This window comes from Panthera tigris, chromosome C1, assembly GCF_018350195.1.
Source record: "Panthera tigris isolate Pti1 chromosome C1, P.tigris_Pti1_mat1.1, whole genome shotgun sequence".
NCBI lineage: Eukaryota > Metazoa > Chordata > Mammalia > Carnivora > Felidae > Panthera > Panthera tigris.
Window position 1 is genome coordinate 84,342,338 of NC_056667.1, and position 19,294 is coordinate 84,361,631.

Consider the following 19,294-nt stretch of genomic DNA (forward strand, 5'->3'; position numbering starts at 1 on the left):
TCATAGCTATGACAAATTACATCTCTGAGCCTCAGTTTCCTCATTTTTAAAATGGAGATAATAGCACCTATCTTCCAGCACCTTGTAAGACATACAGTATGTGAAGCATTTGTCTATAGACAGTACTCAATAAATATTAGCTATTAATTATTACAATCAACAACACAAAGGACACTAAACCATATGTTCACTATTTGGCTAGTCTTTTTAACCTGTTCAGCTGAATGTTGATATGAAGGTACTTGATAGCATCCAAACACGTAACAATGAGGTAGATGATAATTAGGGTTTACTACATCAAAATTTAATCACAGGAATCACAGGGGAAAGAGAACAAAGTCAATTGTAAAGCTTCCAGCCTCTGCTAAGAGTTTCGCTGGACTTGACGTTCTTTTTCTAAAGGGCAAGGGAACACCCACACGATTTTTTCGGACTGCATGAGTTACAGAATGTCTGGTCACACTTTCAAGGGCTCCCTCCTTTCTCTTGCACAACTGGTGAGGTCAAAATGGGCACCTTCCTGAAAGCCGAGAGTGTCATTTCTGAATAAGGTCCAAGAAAGAACAGCATCCCATGGAAATCCATGACAAGAAATAACCAAGGGCGGTACTTGACGTTCAAATCTCACTGAACACTGCTGGTGGGCCAAGAGTCCCGTTAACACCTTTGATTTCTCCATGACCTAAAGATTCCAAAGTTTGCTAAAGCAGGAGAAGGAGGGAGAAGGAAGGATGATGTGATGTCAGTTTACCAGTATATTAAGTTCTAAAATGACTGCAGAATTTATTATTATTATCTGAAGCCGATCAGAGGAAGAAAGGCAAGCAAGTGGCCTAGGCAAGTAAGGTGAGGCTCTGTCTTTGTAAACTCTGGAGGAGGGTGCAGGTAAACTCTGTACAAACACACACAGACCCACACAGAGATGGCTGTGTGTTGCTAGAGCAGAGGCTGATTAAACACTCAGCTCATGGGCCTTCCTGTGCCACTCCTGGAAAATAACGAGTTGGGTAAGGAACAGTTAATAAGAAAATGTGACTTGCTAACTGTGCACATTACAACAAAGAGCTGGCAGCTCCTGAAGGAAAAGGGCTGGTGCGGCTGCCGTTCAAACTTGTCAGTCAGCTCTCGCCAGCAGCCTCAGGGTCTGCCTTCCCGGCACACTCTCATTACATGTGTCTGTCTGGCCTGATCTGTACATCTGCTCAGAGACGCTCCTGCCGAGCCGGGGATTTCTGCCTTCCTCCACTGGTGCAAAGAGCTTCTCCTCTGTCACCCCTCTCCTCTCCCCAAGGAGGCTCCTGCTTTATGGTAGCTTTGGACTTCCTGCGCCGTCTGCCTGCCCTTGACTTCTAGAATGGAAGAAGCTGAGCTGGTGAAGGAAAGACTTCAGGCCATCACAGTAAGTCTGCGTACAGTTATAACTCATGGAGGTGGTTGCTTAGGGGAACAGCAGACACATTGCTAGTGCCCCTGCCGCTGAGCCCCTGTAAGTGGAAAAACAGAACTGTCATCCTTCATGGACATGCCTCTGTCGCTCTCTTAACCCTTGTGACCCTCTATAATTCTTGGGCTTCGGAACCTGAGTGCAGGGCAATGTTCTTTATCGTCGCAAAAACTGTGCCTATGTGGTTAGCAGCAGTCAGAAGCTATGAAGGCAGCTCAGTTCACGGACATTCACCTTCTATGTGCCTTAAAAATACAGGTTTTCTCTCAGTTGGTGTTTGCCAGACATTAGATCAAAAAGCAGATCCCCAACTTAGAAACTTTTTTAAATGGTTAATACACCAAAAAAATTAAACTCTTTTGAAAGGGAAGAGAGAAAGAAATAAAACAAACAACTTAAAACTTTTTATTTGTAGTGTGGTAGTATGTTCCAGAAAAGTCTTACAGGATGAAAACGAATGTCGCTGTACTTAAACTAAGCATTAAACAAGAGAAAAGTAGGTAAAAGCACGTATCAGGTTAATTCTTTGATATCAGTTTTCAGCAGAGTCACAAACTGAACAAGCTCCTGAAGGAATGCAGTTGTATGCAAGGCAATGGATTTGGAAAATATCTTGTTAATACCGGGAAGGAAAATAGTGCATTTCTTATGTCTGTTCTGGGAAAGAATCAAAGCAAGAAATAAACTACTTTCCTTAAATGACCCAGCTTTTTTTTTTTTAATTTTATAAGATCCTGTATTTGGCAGTAACCTGTAAATCTGTGGCACAGTCATTTATGATTAGCTATAATTTGTGACAGAATTTTTTAACAACTTGGAAATCCACATTCCAATTTCTCAGCATTTTCTGCCACTGAAGTTAGCTGTCAGGAAGAAATGAGTACTTTTAAAAAATCGATGCAAAATCAAGGTAGGTAGGAGGATATTATTCTTTGCTCTTCCAATTCCCATAGCATAAATAATAATGTTACCCCAAATTTAGAATTTTTATTAAATGGATACAATGTCTCAGTTCCACCCAGAAAGGATTCAATACGTTGAAACATTTTCTCAGCCAATAGTAAGGAACCAGAAGTCCAGAAGTCCACCAATAAGGCTGGCACTCTTCCATAAGACGATGCTTTTGAAATGTCTAACTTCTAATTAGTACACTTTCCTTTCGTCGGAAAACTTTGGTTTGGATCTTTGTTTTGTTCTTTTTTTTTTTTTTTTTTTTTTTTTTTTTTTGTCGTTAAGCTCAGCCACTATTTCAGCTGTCAGGCTTTAAGGGACAGGAACTGGGCCCTGTTCTGTTGTTTTTGGCATGGGCTTTGTGCATTACAGCTGTTGTCTAAAGGTTACTTTATTACACTGTGTGAGTTGTGTGGGCACAGGCTCAGCCTTTGCTTCTACCTCCTAATTTACTAAACTATATCATGTAGCCAATGAAATACACAAGTAGCCCCTTGTGTATTTTCCTTTTTTGAATTGTAGCACACCCTTCTTTCAGCCCTTATTACCTCCAGTGCCCCTTATAATGCCCACTGAAGCAGTACATGTTCTAAAGATACGACTGCACACAATTATTCAGGAAGACTAGGAATTTTCACTGAGGGCTCCGAATGCAAATAGAGGCATAATGCCTTACAAGCAGACAAGAGAGTAAGTAGCTCCTGAATGTATTGGTGTTTCCTTTTTCTGATGATTAAAACACACACACACACACACACACACACACACACACACACTCCTACTTTTTAATTACTCCATTTGGCCTGAACATATCCCATTATAAGGAATTAAGCAAATCTCCAAAGTAAGATTACAAAGTAATTCTTTCTTCTTATTTCTTTATTTTGAGAGACAGAGACAGAGTACAAGAGCTGGGGAGGGGCAGAAAGAGGGGGATAGAGAGAATCCCCTGCACTATCAGTGCAGAGCACAATGCAGGGCTCAAACCTACAAACTGAGAGATCATGACCTCAGCCAAAAACAAGAGTCAGATGCTTAACTGACGGAGCCACCCAGGTGCCCCAAAATCACAAAGTAATTCTACCTTGGAAGTAATTTGTTTACATGAAGTTGTAGGGGGGAGAACCGGAAAAAACAGTTCACGGGAATAAATTCACACTAGCCTCCACCTTACCAGGCTAAACCCAGTCACATTTGTCACAACCTAGAGGGGAAAATGGAGCAGTGGTGTGTCCATGGAAACAACACATCCACTCATCTGCCTCCTAGAAGCCCTGGAAGATGCCAGCTTTATCCACCCTTGCCTTACCAGGAAGCCACCTCAGAGCTTCCCCATCCTCCAGGAAAACGAAAACATACAGCATCCAGAGAATTTGCTGGGGCTGTTTCACTTTTGGAAGTACTTAAAATCTTCCAAATCTCTGACCTAAACTGGAGCTCAAACACAGTCTTCTCATTTTAACTGTTTTCCTCCTATTTCCTTACACTGAAACAATGTTTGTATACTTCAGAAACAAAATCATAAGACTATTCCAGGGTATGCAAACACAGCAACTCACAGACTTTGTTAGAAAAGAAAAAAAACTTTTTATTACATTTTTTTAACGTTTGTTTATTTTTGAGAGAGAGAGAGAGAGAGAGAGAGCAGGGGAGGGGCAGAGAGGGAGGGAGACACAGAATCTGAAGCAGGTTCCAAGGTCCCAACTGTTAGCACAGAGCCTGAAGCAGGGCTTGAACCCATGAACCACGAGATCATGACCTGAGCCCATGTAGGATGTTTAACCAACAGAGCCACCCAGGCACCCCGCAAAAAACTTTTTTACACTCTCTGATCTATTTGATTTTTATATTAAAATTTGTTCCTCCATTTCCTGGCTGTGAAATGAGATGATCTTCACTGTTTTATTCATTCCACCTGGTTTGGGGTGTCTAAGAAGTCATTATTTCTACTATAGGGAGTTGAAAAAACAAATTTATATGCCTATAACTTGACAGAACCAAGGGCCAGTCTTCTAGTTTCTCTAAAAAAAAAAAAAAAAAAAAAACCAGATTAAACACAGTAGATAGATGGAATGTGGCATGTAGGCTCTCAGACTGAAAACTCATTTACTGTAATAGTGCCATTCATTTCTCACATCAGTATACTGAATTTAGATTGTCAGAAGTCTTCTCAAAGACTTAGAGAATAAAGAAAAAATGATGAAAGTACACAGAAACGATTGTTAAAGGACAGTATATCAGTTCAGGTATACCAAATATGGATTCTATTTTGCACACTGTCACATTTTTCCTTCATTACTTTCTCCATGTACCAACTCTTCCTTTACTGAATTAATGGTAGAAGTATCTCTTAGCCAAAGAGTTCAGTTTTCAGCTACAACTCAAAAATAGGACTACTTCAAATTGATTAGGTATTACTTTGATTGATAAGTCTCTTGAGGCTCTTTTCAAGTTAGTACATATTTTAACAACTAGCTGATTTTTATACATAGAGCTATTGAAATAGACTAGTAATTTGAAATTCACTTTTAATATTGCTGGGATGGGGGCACCTGGGTGGCTTAGTCGGTTGAGCATCTGACTCTTGATTTCCACTTAGGTCATGATCCCAGATCTGAGGGTCGTAGAATTGAACCCCACTCAGGCTCCTCTTGGGAGTCCTCTCTCTCTCTCTCTCTCTCTCTCTCTCTCTCTCTCTCTCTCTCTTTCTCTCCCTCAAAAATAAAAAAAGTAAAAATAAAAAAAAAATATGCTGGAATGGATGACACCAATATCTCCAGCATTCTCAGGAAGAGTGGGATGAAGGACTGACTGTTATCCCCCACACAGCTCCTCTCTGGAAGGAAACTTGGCCCACAGTGAAACCAGTGAAAAGACCCAGGTGAACTCCCCACAGAAACAGAAAGATCCCCTTACAATTAGTAATATGCTCTTGACATCCTCCTCTGCGAGGAACGCATTATCTTATCTCCATTCCTACTATGACCTTAGAAAATTCTGTTCCTAAATAACATGGGGACACTCAGACTGGAAAACTCCTAGATGTTAAACTGGCTAGAGATCATAAAAATAGCACTGTTTGGGGGCTGACCCCTGAAGAATTCGGAGAACTAGAATCAATCAATCTTTTGGAGAACAGACCTCAATGGGAGAAAGGGAATAAGAATAAAGCTCACATTTTTATCCTCATCAAGGCTTATCTTTAACTGCTAGGAATGTGGGCAATCAGCTCATTCTCTCATTCCTTGATTCAATTAATGGTTATTGAGCACCTACTGTGTGCCACGCCTTATGCATTTAAATGAAAGGAAGTGAAATAAGGGCACTAGGAGTGAGTTGCAGATCGCAGGGGCACTAGCACATGGGCCTCACGGAGAGGGTGACATTTAAGCACAGGTGTGAAGGAGGTGAGCTCTGTCAAAATTTAGACAACAGGAATAATCACAACAAGCACCTGCCTAGGATTGACTCCATTTGGAAGGGAGCCATGAAAAGTCCTGACACTGGAATTTGAGCAACAGTGCCAGATTTGCCGGCCAAAGCTGCTCGTGACGCAAAATAATAAGGAGCTCTCACATTTCCCCAGGTCCACTCCCTATTTCTTTCCACTCCCAAAGCATTTTTCTGGACTTGTAAACATAGGAATTCGGGAGGCAGAAAATTTTTTGCATAAAACAGAAATCTACCCAATACAAAGACCAATATTAAAACAATAACAAACACAGGTCCTGGCAGGTTCTAGTTGTTTCTCTAGTGTGTGTGGTCCGCCAGTGGACACTGCCCCCCATCTTGTTTCCTTTTTGTCAATATCTGGGACCTTCTAGCAGTTAATAAGACAGTTAATGGCCTCAAAGCGGGACCTGCTACATAATTTGTGGGGCCAGTACACAGTGAAAATCTGGGGACCCTTGTTCAAAAAGCATTCAAAATATCCAGATGGTGTCAGCACAGTGTTAAATGAAGTGCTGGGCCCTTCCCAGCATGGTGCCAAGTATGTCTGGACAGGTCACTTGCCCAAGAAACCAGCCTCCTGGGCCAGCCATACACATTTTTTTCCCTCTTCATTCTGTCAGGGAGAGTGAAAATGAGAGCAAGCAGCCTGGATCTTTGCTGAAGGTATACCTTCATGTGTACTGGGATCACTGAACTATTTAGAGTTCTAAGGACTTTCTAAAATAATAATGGCTAAAATACATTGTGCCAAAGTATCTCATGGTTAAAACAAAGTTACAGGAAGAACTTCTAATTTGTCATGAACATCTAAAGACATTCACCTAACAATGGTACGTGGAAATGGAAGAATCTCCTATATAAAGAAGTCCTGTGCTAGAATATTCAAACAACAACAACAACAACAACAACAACAACAACAACAACAAAACCCTGCACAATTTTCCACGGTGCCATACTGAAATTGCATGTTTCTTCCAGAGAGGGAAAGGTTTCTTCAAACAAAATGTGCTGTGCCATATTTCTTTGCCAAACATAATAGCCCACCCACAAAGGAGAGCATGTGATGAGGTATAATAACTTTGATAGTTATTAAGGAAACTGCTTTTTGATAACAGGGTGAGGTTTTTCCAGTGTGCTACAGAATGATAATGCTACCTTGCAAAGACCTCTACTGACAAGGATCCCCGAGAACTTTCTTAATATTACTGGATGGTAAAAAACAAAAGCTGCTTCTTTAGAAAACTGTGATCAATAAAAAACAGAGGCTAAGTAAGCACTGAAGTCTAACTAGACCGTAAACAAGTGCAGCATAGTTCTGGCTGAAAGTCAAACAGGGTTTCTACTTCCTCATCTCCAGTCTCAAACTACCTAGTTTCTCTTAAAATAAAGTCCAAATATTTTCACTTATTTCGATGACACTGGTGCCTTTTGGGAAGAGGGTCCCTGAAAAGTTACTGCCTCAATGAGTTCCCTCATCAGGAACCCTGTAGGATGTCTACTTTCCTAAGACACCATAGGAGCAGGTTAAGTAAGATCTGTACTTCACAGGTTGTTTGGGGTTTTTTTGGGTTTTTTGTTTGTTTGTTTTTGTCTTTGTTTGTTTGTTTGTTTGTTTTTTCATAAAACTCCAGTGACAGAGTGGACTCAGTCAAGCCATTAGAGACATAGAACCAGGTTATTCTCTGAAGCTCTGAATGGAAATCGAAACTGGTTCCTGTCCTAAGCACCAAGTTTTCAAAGTATAATTGCATCTATGATTGATAGAGGGGATGCAACATATGAAAATGAGCTACAACTGCTGCTCAGAATCAACCTATACTCACAGATCTACAACATAGAGGACATCTCATAAGTGAAAGAATTCCAAGATTAGTAACAATAATAACAGCACCTATTCTTACATGGTGCTTAGGCTTTACAAGAAATAAAAATAAAGCTTTCATATCTATATCTCATTTGTCCAAACATCCTAGGAGTATTTGCAAAAGCAGGTGTCATCATCCCCATTTTGTAGGCGGAAAACCTAAGACCATGAAAAGTTAAGGGATTAGTGAAATAGCACAACTTGAGTCCATTCTTCTGCTTGTCAGAGTCTTTGACCACAGCATCACAATTAATTCTAAGAAACATCAAAACCACAAACCTCACCCCATTTAGAACTTCCTCTGTGGTTCCCTCTCAATAGAGCTTGAAGGGGAGCAAAGAGAAGAGTCTATGGAGGTTCTGCTTCACTTAACCACATTTTTCACTTAACCACATTTCTAACCCTAAGCAGTCCTGCAGCCCTGACAGTCTCCTCTGCTTTCCTCAGTTCGCCGGGAGTACAAGCAGAAAAAATGTGATGCAGTTTCAGATGCATTTGTAATTGATCAACAGGGCTGGGACAGCATCATTTCCCAGAGCATCCTGTACTCTAAGCCTTTGTTACCTTCTCCCCATCCCACTTCCATTACGCCAGTCTCTTCCCTCCAGCCAGGAATTATTTTTTATTTGTTTTTAAATTTTTTTAACATTTATTTATTATTGAGAGACAGAGCATGAGCATGCGAGGGGCAGAGAGAGGGGGAGACACAGAATCCAAAGCAGGTTTCAGGCTCTGAGCTGTCAGCACAGAGCCCCACCTGGGGCTCGAACTCACAAACCACAAAATCATGACCTGAGCCAAAGTCAGATACTTAACCTAAGCCACCCAGGCGCCCCTTTTTAATTTTTTAACGTTTATTCATTTTTGAGAGACAGAGAGAGACAGAGCATGAGCAGGGGAGGGGCAGAGAGAGAGGGAGACACAGAATCAGGCTCCAGGCTCTGAGCTGTCAGCAAAGAGCCCAATGTGGGGCTCGAACCCCGAACTGTGAGATCATGACCTGAGCTGAAATCAAGAGTCAGCCGCTTAACCTACCGAGCCACCCAGGCCCCCCTCTAGCCAGGATTTCTTAAGGCAGAGACACCACTGCATCTCACACAGCTCCCCAGCACTGCGCTCAGCACTAACTGGAGCAAAACAAGCAACCATCGTGAATGAGTAAATGAATGAATGAACGCCATCAAGCTGAAAAAATGTTTTTTCACTGAAGACAACAACCAAGTTTACCATTGCCCTTTGATTATTGGGGGGGGGGGGAAGGGGAAGGGGGCTTGATTTGTGTTTTTTGTTTATCCTTGTTTTGTCACTATTCATTAGAACAAACAAGAAAGGACAAAGGAATAAATGAGTAGACCACACACTGAGTTCTATTTAGAGATCTGTCAGAATTTGTTGCCAGGCTAGGAAAGAAGACTAAAGTTACTAAATAAAATGAGGTTTAGAAAATGTGTGCTTTTAATTCACCCCATAAGGAGTAGTGATAACCACATCCAATTCCCATGGATAACTTAAAAGTTAGGGTATTTCAGAACTGGATGCAGAGAGAAGCATAGAACCAGGAGAAAACCTAGAGATTTCTCATTCTAACAGAAGAAAACTCAGAGAATGTCCACATTCTCATCCTCGCTATGACATGCTCCAAAGATGCTCACCCAGCTTCTCCTCAAACACCTCCAATATCAGGTGTATCAATACCTCCCCCAATACACTCTACCATTTGAGAAGAGCCCTCTGTGTTAAGAGTTGTGACATACTGTGCTAGAATCTAGTTTCCTTAAACTCTCATCCAATCCTCATGACTCCAGTCACTGAAGCCATATGGCTTCATTTTCTTGATTTCAATCATTGTTCATATCACGAGCTCATTCTAGACACTCTTTGAAATGTCAGTGTCACTCTTAAATTTGGTGTTCAGAGCTGAACAGAACACTCTGACCTGTGCAGAGTGCTTAGTGCTATGACATCACTTGTTTGGGGAATTGTATTTCTACTGACAAATTTTGGAAGTGATAAGGAGTGGTATAAAAAGCATCATTTTTGGAGTTCTAGAAAATTAGGTTCAATGCCAGTTCCAACACTAGACCAACCATGTGACTTGGGAAAATTAATAAACCCTCTAGTCCTCAGCTTCAGTGTCTGCAAAGTTAAGAATAAGTACTAACTTAAAAGTTCAGTAGTCAGATATACAATGAATATACAAAAATCAATAGCTTTCTAAAAAACAAGAATTACTCAGAAATGTAATACAAGAAATACCCCATTCCTAATAGCTACAAAAACAAAAAACTGTTAAAAGCTGAAAATAGAGGTGCCTGGGTGGCTCAGTCAGTTAAGCATCTGAATTTGGCTCAGGTCATGATCTCGTGGTTCATTGGCTCAAGCTCCACGTCGGGCTTCGAATTCTGTGTCTCCCTCTCTCTCTGCCCTTCCCCCACTCATACCCTCTGTCTCTCACAAATAAATGGACATTAGAAAAAAAAATTTTTTTAAGGAATTAGCTGAGTAAATATAGTACATAAATGTATATGTATGTATATACATATAAAAATAATATATATGTATATATTATATATAATGGAATAATATGCAACCATTATAAACAATTTAGAAGACTTTAATGATATGGCACATCATTATGTTCATGATATATTGAAAAATAAGTCAGATTACTAAATATGTACAAAAACTCCAGTTTTATATGAGCTATAATATATTTTGCAGATATAAATCATATATAACAATACTGATCTCTAATTATCTCTGGATAATGATAATTACTATTAGAAGCAACGTTTAAAGTTCTATCAGAGTATATGGTTTTTTATTTGTTTGGCTGGTTGGTTGGATGGGAAGTAAAGAGGGATAAGGAATTAGTTGGGTTTTCAATTTTGTTCCTGTTGGAAATTAACAAAACAACTCCAAAGTCCAACTGGAATAAAAAACTACTGCTACTAATTAAGACATCTTAGACAAGAGCAATAAAAAAACTTACCCAATAAAATGGTAATTTACCTCATCAGCACATTATCTAAACTACGTAATATTAATACCAAAACCAATAATTAAAGAAACTATGCAAATAACCTAGAATCACACTCTAATGTACATGAAAAAATTAGTAAATGATGAAAGTCAGTAAATGATAAAATTAATAAATTTTTAAAAAGCAAATCAATAGAAAAGAAATTCTTTGATAAAGCTTCAGGTTAGCCAAAAATTTGGAGAAAAAATTAGGTTCTTCCTAATTTATTTTAACCAAATCAATTCAGCTATTTTAAAGAGGCTTTTTAAAAAATCTTTAGGAAACTGGAAGAAAATATGGACAAATAATTACTGCACCTCAGATGATAAAGTTATCAAATACATCAAGGCAATAGAGAACAAAAACTTTTAGTACTTCTAAAAACACCATAAATAAAATTTAAAGACAAACAAGAAAATTATTTACAACTAACATGACAAACAAAAGTTGCTATCCCTAAGTCAAAGAGCTTTTACACATTGGTAAGTAAATAAATAATAGGTTTCACAGAAAAATGGGTAGACATCATAAACAGGCAATTTAAAAAGTAATTAATACAAATGGCCAAGAAAATTATGAATAATATTTGACCACACTAATCTTGGAAATCTCATTAAGACATCAAAGTGAGATGCTATTTGCTCTATTCAAATTGCTAAAGGATCTTTTACTTGCAATATTCATAAAAGTAGTAAGGGTGAGGTGATGGATACTGTTAGTAGAAATATAAGTTAAAACAACTTTTCATTGAAGTCTTTTTAGCTATTTGTATGAAGAATTTTTTCAATGTTTGTCTATTTTTGAGAGAGAGAGAGAGAGAGAGAGAGGGAGAGAGAGCATGCACACAAGTGCGAGGTGGAGAGGGGCAGAGAGAGAGGGGGACAGAGCATCGGAAGCAGGCTCTGTGCTGACAGCAGACAGCCTATGTGGGGCTTGAACTCAATAAGCCACCCAGGCACCTCTATATCAAGAATTTTTATAACATCCATACCCCTAGGTAACTAATTTTTAGGAACCTATCTTGAGGAAATAATCAGAGAAAAGTGGTCCAAATTTTACGTACAAGGAACTACATCACACAACTACTTATAATACCAAAAGATTCAAAACAGCCTAAGGGGCAGAAAAAAAGGAGGATGATTAAGCAACTTGTGATATTCTGAATAAAATTTAATATTTTTATTAATAAAATTTAATTTCATGAGAAATGATCATGACCCAATATTAGGTGCAAAAGGTGGAACACAAATCTGTGTGTGTGGGCCCCCTCATGTGGTTTGCACATGCGTGTTTGTGTAAGGGTGTGCATCTGTGGTTTGAGTATACTGAGGAAAGAATGGAATAAAATGCACCAAAATGTCAATGGTAGTTCATTCTAAAGCAGTGGGAGTTACGGGGGGTTTTTATATTTTTCTTTAAAGTTGTCTGGATTTTTTTAAATCTTCTACAATTAACATATTCTATAAAGTTCCATAGTTTACATTTATTAACAATAAAATTAATCATTAATTTGGGTCCAACATTCCTAACAGACAAGATCTTTTGAAATCTTGATTTGGTCATCTTTTATTTTATTGGCTCCTAAAACTAGCTGTTCACTAAAGCCAGCCAGAACAGTTTCTACCAATAAATCTTCCAGCCCACCCCTACCTCACCCTCAAAATTCTGATTTGGAAAGTTATCTCAATATGTTTATGTTCATTGGGTGTCATTTTAGTTTTCTCTCTTCTTATAAGGCATTGTTTAAGAAAAAATGTTAAGACAATTACTTTCAATGGTATATTTTTTTCTGTTTGCATTTACAAAACTTTCCAAAAGAATAAAATAAGAAAAGGAGGCCTGGGTGACTCAGTCAGTTAAGCTTCTGACTCTTGATTTCGACTCAGGTCATAATCTCACTCATAGGATCAAGTACCCAGTTGGGTTCTGTGCTGATAGTGCAGAGTCTGCTTGGGATTCTCTCTCTCCCTCTCTCTCTACCCCTCCCCTGCTTGCTTTCCCTACTCTCTCAAAATAAATAACATTAAAAAAAAAAAAGAAGAAGAAGAAAGTAAGAAACTTGTCCAAAGCTACACTAAAACACATATATACTGAATTCCCATGATCAAGATGTCTTCATTCCTCAATTTCTTCACCTACCTAATGCAGATAAATGTGGTCCCTACTTCAAAGAAATTTGGAAGAACATTAAATAAATTGATACATTTACGAGCTTTAAGTAGTTCCTGACACATATAAAGTTATCAGTAAATGTTAGCTATTTTTGCAACCACCACAATCTTCATCATCTGCAGATCTTGAAAAATGAAGCAAAAGAAATAAAGTTAGTTTTAAATGCTTTGTTTTTAGTAATCGAATGTCATCTCTTAGGCATTGCTTGTCTAAATACAACACTGTTTAATAATTCATTCTACAGCTTTGCCAGGGATTAACCAGTAAGTTCACCAGTCTTTAAATATTCATAATTGCCTTTTGTCCCTCTTCAAAAACTTGGGGCACTTGCCATTTTCAGTCTTCAGGTACCTCTTCACTCGAGATTCCAGGATTACTTGACAATATTTTTCTGTCGTGCCTATAAATTTTTCTCCTCCCTGAGGTGAAACCCATCAGAGTCTGAGCAGCTCTGTCTTGGTGCTCTATTTCCTCTTGTGCTTCAATTTTCCTTCAAACTTATTTGTTCTATCCTTTCCAGGGTTAATATTATTCTCCTTAATCAAAAATATGGAAGCAAAATAGAAACAGAATGGTTCTATTTTCATCATGTTGCTATTACACTATGTATCTCAGCAGTTGTCCAATGACTGACTTTAGCTTTTTGCTCTGAACATAACTTAAATGTATATAATTATTTATACACCCATGCTTTTTGTGCCCTCAATGTTTTTCACATGCTTCTCATCTTCACATCACCTCAGATTTTTTTCCACCTTATTTACACTATTACAAATAGGTGCTACCTGCTTATCTTCATTCTCGGTTTCATGAGCCCATGGAGAGTTCACAGTGATATCAAACTATTTGGTTTAGGTTTGCCTATAGTAACGCTCTTTTCTTCTTACCTGAGATCATTTGTAATTGTGTAGCCATGTTTCTACTTGTAAATTTCCCATGCTTCGTGGTCTATCTTCCCTCTTGAAATGTGTGCACCTTTTTCAAGAAATTTTTTTAAGAATTTTTAAAGAATTTTAAAAATATAGTTTCACTCAAATCTAGGAAACCTCTCGCTATGCTAAGGATTCTTCTCTAGGAATATTGCTCTAGCAACATCCCTTTCTTTCAAGATTACCATTATTTGCACCTCACCAAGAAGTTCTGCATTGTTGGAAGTAGTTAAATCCAAATAAGCAGCTTCTATTATGATTCTGTTGAAAGCTTAAGCAATTAAAATGTCAATAAAGCTAGTCATGAAATTATAAGATACTCAGCTTCTAGCAGAATGTATCTCAAACCATCTGACTAATTGAATTGGCCCAATTCACCAACTTCTATTACAAATAATATGATTGACCCCGAAATAAAATTCCACCTGGATTTCTTTCCTTAAATGTAGGTGCTTCATGAAGTATCTGGCCTTAGCTCTCCTTCTCTTTTCATAAATATGTTTCCCGTCATGCTCTGACAGTCTTCTGACTTCAGCTATTCCTTCCAAAACTCCCGCATCTTTAGCTCTGACCCCTCATCTCTCTCCAACCAATGTTTCAACTGCCCACCAGACAACTCCACCTGGTTGACCCAAAGACACCCCAAACTTTTTAAAAGTTTTTTTATTTATTTTGAGACAGAGAGAGAGATTGACAGAGCACACACATGCATGAGTAGGGTGGGGAAAGGGAGTGGCAGAGACAGAGAATCCCAAGCAGGCTCCGTTCTGTAAGCACGGAGCCCAACATGGGGCTCAATCTCATGAACTGGGAGATCATGACGTGAGCCAAAATCAAGAATCAGACACTTAACCGAAGGGGCCACCCAGGCACCCCAAGACACCTCAAACTTGGTGTGAATCTACCATCTTCCCTACCCAACTCTTTCTTCCTTCTTCTGAGTTTCTTGTGTCTATTGGCAATCCTGCTCTACCTCGGCATAAAAGCCTCATAGGTAACGTCTGCTACCTCTTGCTCAAGCTTTCCTGGTCTTATGTATGAGTCATAGCCTAAATGACCATCCCCATTCAAGTGCTCCTCCTTCAACATCTACTACACAATTAGGCTATATTAAATTTCTTAAAACATGGGTTTTAACTCTATTAATCCTCTCCCTCTGAACACTTCCATTGCTTTTTATCTCAATACATAAGTAAATGCCAAACCCCTTGTCCTGCCATTCAAGTTTCTTCTGAGGACTTACCCTCACCCTGCTATCCCTATTTTATTTCCCACTAACTCATATGGCAACATAGATTCCAGAATTGCTGTTCTATATAATGTTCCAATTTTCTACTTCTAGGCCTTTGCTCATATTAAGCCCTTAACCTGAATGCCCTTCCTCCCCACTCCCCTGGACCCCACCAACTATCCAACATACTCTACTCAAATGCTACATCAAAGCCTCTCCCAACCATACCATCTAGAAGCAACTGCTCCCTGTCTCCCCTCAACTCCCACAGAACCTCCCTTATGCCTCAGGAATGACATCTGTCACTTTATTTCTTAGACTATATAGTTACTTGAATTAATGATTTTCTTTATTTATGAGAATTTAAGTTTCTTGACAAAAGCATCTGCTTCTGAATAATTTTTAAATATTGCACAACTTCTAATGTCACCTTAAACACAGCATTTGTACATCAGTACTGCAGTATTAGATAAATTAACCATTAAATAACTCAGGATCGGGGCGCCTGGGTGGCTCAGTCGGTTGAGCGTCCGACTTCGGCTCAGGTCACGATCTCACTGTCTGGGAGTTCGAGCCCCGTGTCGGGCTCTGTGCTGACAGCTCAGAGCCTAGAGCCTGCTTCAGATTCTGTGTCTCCCTCTCTCTGACCCTCCCCCGTTCATGTTCTGTCTCTCTCGGTCTCAAAAATATAAATAAATAAATAAATAAATAAATAAATAAATAAATAAATAAATAAATAAATAAAAATAACTCAGGATCAATCATGCCTTCTTTACAGATTCAGGCATTTTTAGAATATTAGCTCCTTGTTAATCAATAATATCTCTAAAATACCCTCCTAAGTATCGTGCTTACTGTGAATACGGTAATATCATTGAATCATAGATGGTCACAGTAGCTTTCTATCTGCACAAGATAAATAAATTTTCAAAATAATCAAGAGGTAGCTTTATACAGAATTAGAATTTGTGGGTGTCAACTGCTAAAATATTCTAAGTCAGACAGCTAAGAATCTACACAACTGTTCACTAAACAGAAGTCCTCCTTAGTTGAACATTAAAGAAGTAAACATCAATATAAGTTACTCATAAGAGTTAACATTAATAAGTATCTGATGTGCCAGGTAACAAAAGGTGTCTATAGAGACGTTCAAGCTACCGGGAAAATTTTTGGGAGCAGATGGCATTTCACACCTATTTGTTCCATGATAATATGGGAAGGAATTAGCAGGCTCTGGTAACTTTCAGTACACTAGCAATAGAGGTAGGTATACAACTTAGTGTTGACTTATAGTTTATTTTGCCTTTATAAAATTAACTTATTGCCATCTTATTTTTCAGTAATTCCTATAGGTCCCTGTGAAATTTTGCAAAAGGATAACTTGCTGTTGAATATCTTATGAGGAAAAAGTGCTTCTATCTTAAAAGAGAACCATGCCTATAACATTATAAACTTATCTTCTTAATTACCTAGACTGGCATAAGGGAGGCATCACATTACCTCTGAGAGACAAAACATTGGTATTCCTTAGCAACCCTGTGTAAGCCTTGTGTTGCCAAAACACTTCAGACACCCTGCCTCCCTCTGCCCACAGCTTTCCCTTATTACTAACCCCAAGATGAAACCAGCCCAAACTGGCTATCAACAGGGGTGGGGAAGACTTGCTGGCTTCAGCAGTCACTGTTTCTTATACATTCTTCTCTATGGGCCACCAGTGGTGAGAGGTGGATGATTACACACCCACACTAAAAAGGGTACCAAAAATGGGCTCCCTCCTTTCCCTCCCTCACTCCTGTTGCTGGCTATGCTGGCACTGCCTCTAGGCCACAGTTCTTCATGATAGAGGGGACAATGAAGGAAGTTGTGAGAAGCTGGACTAATTTCTCATTCAGGAAAATGGTGTCATGAATTGGCTAAGAGTGTGGAGGCTGAACTAACTCAAACTGCGTGGGTTCAAATCCTGGCTCCACCACTTATGAGTTCTGAGAGCTTGGATAAGTTAATTAATTAGTAAAACTTACATTTCCTCTTCTAAAATAAAAATCGTCACGATATCTTTGTTATTATGATGATTTGATGAAATAGTTCCTGTAAAATACTTACCAAAATGTTTGGCATAATACATTTAAAACATTACTAATCTTTGCTCAACTACAGCCTCTAGATACAGTGGAGAATTGACTCACAGGTTATCAGAGTTTTTGTTCCTAAAGGACCAGATTTGATCCAAAGCAGTGATACCGGAGACCGACACTTGTTGCCTAGCTAATTTTTTTTTTTTCACAAGAGCTGCTCATGAAATTTACAAAGTGAAACTGATGAAGTCATATATTCTTCTAACACACAAAGAAAAACATGACATAAAGTTGGAGAGCAACATGTTGTTTTTCTTCAACAAATGTACCTGAACTTATACATCAAAAAAAAAAGAGTTTTTATCTTCAAAGGAGTCACATCAGGAAGCCATGCACTTATTTCAACAACGCTGCCAAGTGTTTTTGGAACACTTCCTTCTAAATTACCTTCTGAGCCCGCTTCAAATTCTTTTAGTTGTCTTCATTGGCAACAAGTTTTTATCCTTTGGGAGTTTTCAATTTTGAAAGCAGATTTAAAACCCACTCTTATAAAATAGACAGAGGATAATGTCACTTCTGGTCAAAAAAAAAAAAAAATAAGGAAATAACTGCCTTTTTGCATAGCTTGTAAAATGCCTAAAACAATTCCAGAGAGGGAATCTCGAAAACATTTCAGGCTAATGGAAGCATTATCAGAATTAATGTGCTACTTTCTGTGATTAACAGGTTAAGTGGTATTTACTTAATTTTTTAAGACAAATACTTACAGAGCACTACGTGTGAAGCACTGTCCTAGGAACGTTTACATACATTTAATGCTCATATCTTATGAGGGAGATTCTCTTATCCCCATTTTTCAGATGAGGTAATTGAGGCACAGAGGAGTTAAGGACTTTGTCCAAGGACACAGAGCTAGTAAATGGCAGAGCAAGAAATCAAACTCAGGCTAGTTAGTATATACGCTATATTTTCTAAAAAGTACCTCTGGGCATTAACAGTTATGCTTTCTGGGTTTTTTGAGGTAATGCAATTTAAACTTGGTGAAAGATACAGTATCTCCCCATGAATTTTGTGTAACCCTGACTTAAAGCCCTCTTACTGTTTATAAGCATTATCTGAACCCTTTTTTCTCTATCTTCACATAGCAAATTATACAGGGAGGAAACACTCCACTCTCTAGCTTCCTGGTTTTCTAATGCTCTGTAGGCCAGCTATCCTGTTTTCCCACAGAAGCAAACCTTTTACCCAGCAGTTTCTTCAGCCCTGTGCCAGGAACAGTCTCTCTCCTCACAGAGTTTCCTCATGTCTATTTCAAAACTCCCTCCTTAAAATTCACTTTTCCCGTTGCATCACTCAGTAGCTCAATCTTGCTACGTTAATGGGGAATATGTTTTTTAAGGGGATGGGAGGGTAGTGGGGAAGGAAAGACATTAAAACATTTTCAAGTTCTCTTTTTTTTCATAAGCAGCTTATATCGTTTTCCATCAGCAAAATGCTTTGAATGTCTCACTTTGCCCTCCTTCACTTTGAAATCTGAGTTTCCAAAGCGGCTTCCTACTAATGCCAAGAGCATACGCCTGACCAGCCATTCAGTAATGACGACAACCCCAAGGAAACATATTTAAGCAAACTGAAAAAATAGATTATGCTGGAACTTCTTTTATTTCAGGATAAAAGAAAAATACAGGAAGAAATCTCACAGAAGCGTCTGAAAATAGAGGAAGAAAAACTAAAGCACCAGCATTTGAAGGTAATTTGTTATTTTAATTTCATTTCAATGATTTTGTATTCAAATATTCTAATGGCATTCAAATTTCTGTAGTAAAGATGCTTTAGGAAGGAAAAGAGAATCAGCATAGTTCTACTAACACCCTAATAACCATAGGGCAGGACAAGGATCTAGAAAATCTGCATATGAGATTAATACCTTCTGGTAAACTTGCGGAAAGTTGAAAGCATGCTTTTATTACTTTATCCCTTATTACTGAATTTCCTCATTTTCTTGGCTAACCTTGAGAATCCAGCCTTGATAATTTGGCCCTGAACACAGTCTTGCTTAACATCCCTAGGGATAGAACCAGCTAGGAAGTCCCTTTTGGAATCAATGAAAGGCCAGCCTTTCCCCAGGGGGTACACAGCAGACACTGTCTGGC

At 38.7% G+C, this 19,294-nt stretch overlaps 1 protein-coding gene across 1 annotated transcript in view; it reads left to right on the top strand.

Moving 5' to 3' along the window:
- Nucleotides 1-901: 901 nt before the first annotated feature.
- Nucleotides 902-19,294, top strand: part of PALMD (palmdelphin) — a 49,735-nt gene continuing 31,342 nt past the window's right edge. The window contains exons 1-2 of the mRNA XM_007093643.3: nt 902-1,399; nt 18,811-18,891. Coding sequence (XP_007093705.1) covers nt 1,355-1,399; nt 18,811-18,891 — 126 coding nt within the window. The 5' untranslated portion in view covers nt 902-1,354. The remainder of the gene's footprint in view (nt 1,400-18,810; nt 18,892-19,294) is intronic.